At 40.0% G+C, this 1,869-nt stretch overlaps 1 protein-coding gene across 2 annotated transcripts in view; it reads right to left on the reverse strand.

Annotated features, from left to right (window-relative positions):
- The window catches only part of TAFA5 (TAFA chemokine like family member 5), a 311,899-nt gene extending 310,102 nt beyond the window's left edge, over positions 1-1,797 (reverse strand). For both annotated transcript variants that reach the window (XR_014898386.1, XM_085326287.1), the window contains exon 1: positions 1,574-1,797. Coding sequence is in view for 1 of the 2 variants with exons in the window: in XM_085326287.1 (XP_085182413.1) it covers positions 1,574-1,664 (91 nt within the window). In the remaining variant the exon portion in view is untranslated. The remainder of the gene's footprint in view (positions 1-1,573) is intronic.
- Between the last annotated feature and the right edge of the window lie 72 nt (positions 1,798-1,869).

Raw genomic sequence — 1,869 nt, forward strand, 5'->3', positions numbered from 1 at the left:
AAAAAAAAAAAAAAAAGAAAAAAAAGAAACATAACAGCAAATGGCAAATACCGACAAAAAAAACGTTCTGAAATGACTAGTAATATTTCTTTCTTCAGAATCCTCTAAAAAGAGTCACCTCATTAGACAGAGATATATAAATACGCTAGTAGAAGCATTTTAAAAGAATGTTAAATAAGTGAGTATGTGGGAGGCATTACACACAGASAGCAATTAAAGCATGGGCAATTTCTTAAAGGAGAAATCTCTGGCACATCCCTTAATGTGGTTATCTGGATAAATTCTTCCTAACTAACCAAATCAAGCAAATCAAGTTTTGCTCATTTCACAACAAAAAAAGATCTTCAGAAACGTACAGTGAGTGGGTTTCTGCACTGACACTAAATTAAACACCAGTAGCGATACTCCAGGGGTTGCAAGGTTGTCACTTCGCCCAGTCTTGAGTGAAACTTTGTCCCAGTCACATAGAAGTTTTGGGTTTTTCTTTTCCCCGTTTTGCACAGCCAGCATTCAAAACTGTGCCATGTTCAATACTCAGACAGTTATAATCTGAACTACATTAAAATGCTGAAAAAGAATTAATGAGTTCACACAAAAAAATCTCATATATTTGCGTTATTTTYGTTAACACTGCTTCAAGAGTAGCATTGATCTTTCCCACACACAACCCAAAATATACGTACATCTCTTCGGATTCTCATTTGTATCTCAGATTACAGTTTGTCTTAAAAAAAAGGCCGCAGAATATTTTTTCAGTAGAAGAGTGAATTTCCTAAGGAAGGAAAGCTAAAAAAAGGGGGGGGGGGAGATTACTCCCCAGTAAAATTCCTCTAGCTAATCAAAGAGGAATTTTTTTTCCACCCAACTCAAGCAAGTAGAAAAGAAAGGCGAGGAGGTGGAGATGAGACTACCACACAACCTGAATTATTTTCTCCAGTGAACTGAAATCAAAATTTTCTGACTACAAGGTGGAAAAAACAGGAACCCTGAAACCAGGCAAAGGCCTCTTCCAGTTTTGGGGCAGCAAGAAGAAAGATGCTGAATGCCCAGGATTTGCTCTGCCCTGCCCTTTCCATAGAACTTTAGTGCCATCTATTGAAAATTTTCTGAACAAGGAAGAGGGAGAAGATGCCTATTGATTTGGTATAAAAATAAGACGTTTACTTGTTAGGATTTTTTGGTTTATTAATACTCCCATGATGACTACTGTTCTTTGGTCATCTGATAGCAACAAATATTTTCTACGCGCTATACATGCCCCGTAAGGAAATGAGAAACTGACTGTAAAACACAGAATGCAATCATTATACAAATTTATATGTGTGTACATATATATATATGTATGTATGTATATATATATATATATATATATGCACACATTTACCAAGAATGCAAGCCTAAAGCTACCTACTTGCTAAAGGAACAAAAATGAGAAGGCTTTAAAAGGAAAGAAAAAAACAGCGTGAAACCACTGCCGTAAATAGAACATACTGGAAACAGTAAAAATAATTAGGCACCTCGTACAGACCTTAGTATTAAAGAACAGGGTACGCAGACATGCAGATATAATTACCTTCTTTAAGAAACTGTGAGTGGATGACAAATATAAGAAAACAGCAGATCGCTGCTCCTGCTAGTGCCCATAAAGCTTTCAAGAGCTGCATCTCGGTCTGAAACTCAGTAAATACCCAGAAAGTCACACAATGAATTTCCACAGCGATGCATCAACGCTTCCCTCCGTGCGCCCGGCGCGGCGGCTCCCCGGCAGGGACCACACTCCGGAGCAGGGCGGGCGAGCCCGCGGCTGCGGAGGAGGGGCCGGGGCTTCACACCCCGCGCGGGGGCAGCGGCGGCGGCGGCGGCGGCAGC

This window comes from Rhea americana, unplaced genomic scaffold (assembly GCF_003343005.1).
Source record: "Rhea americana isolate MKP2758 unplaced genomic scaffold, rheAme1 scaffold_1, whole genome shotgun sequence".
NCBI lineage: Eukaryota > Metazoa > Chordata > Aves > Rheiformes > Rheidae > Rhea > Rhea americana.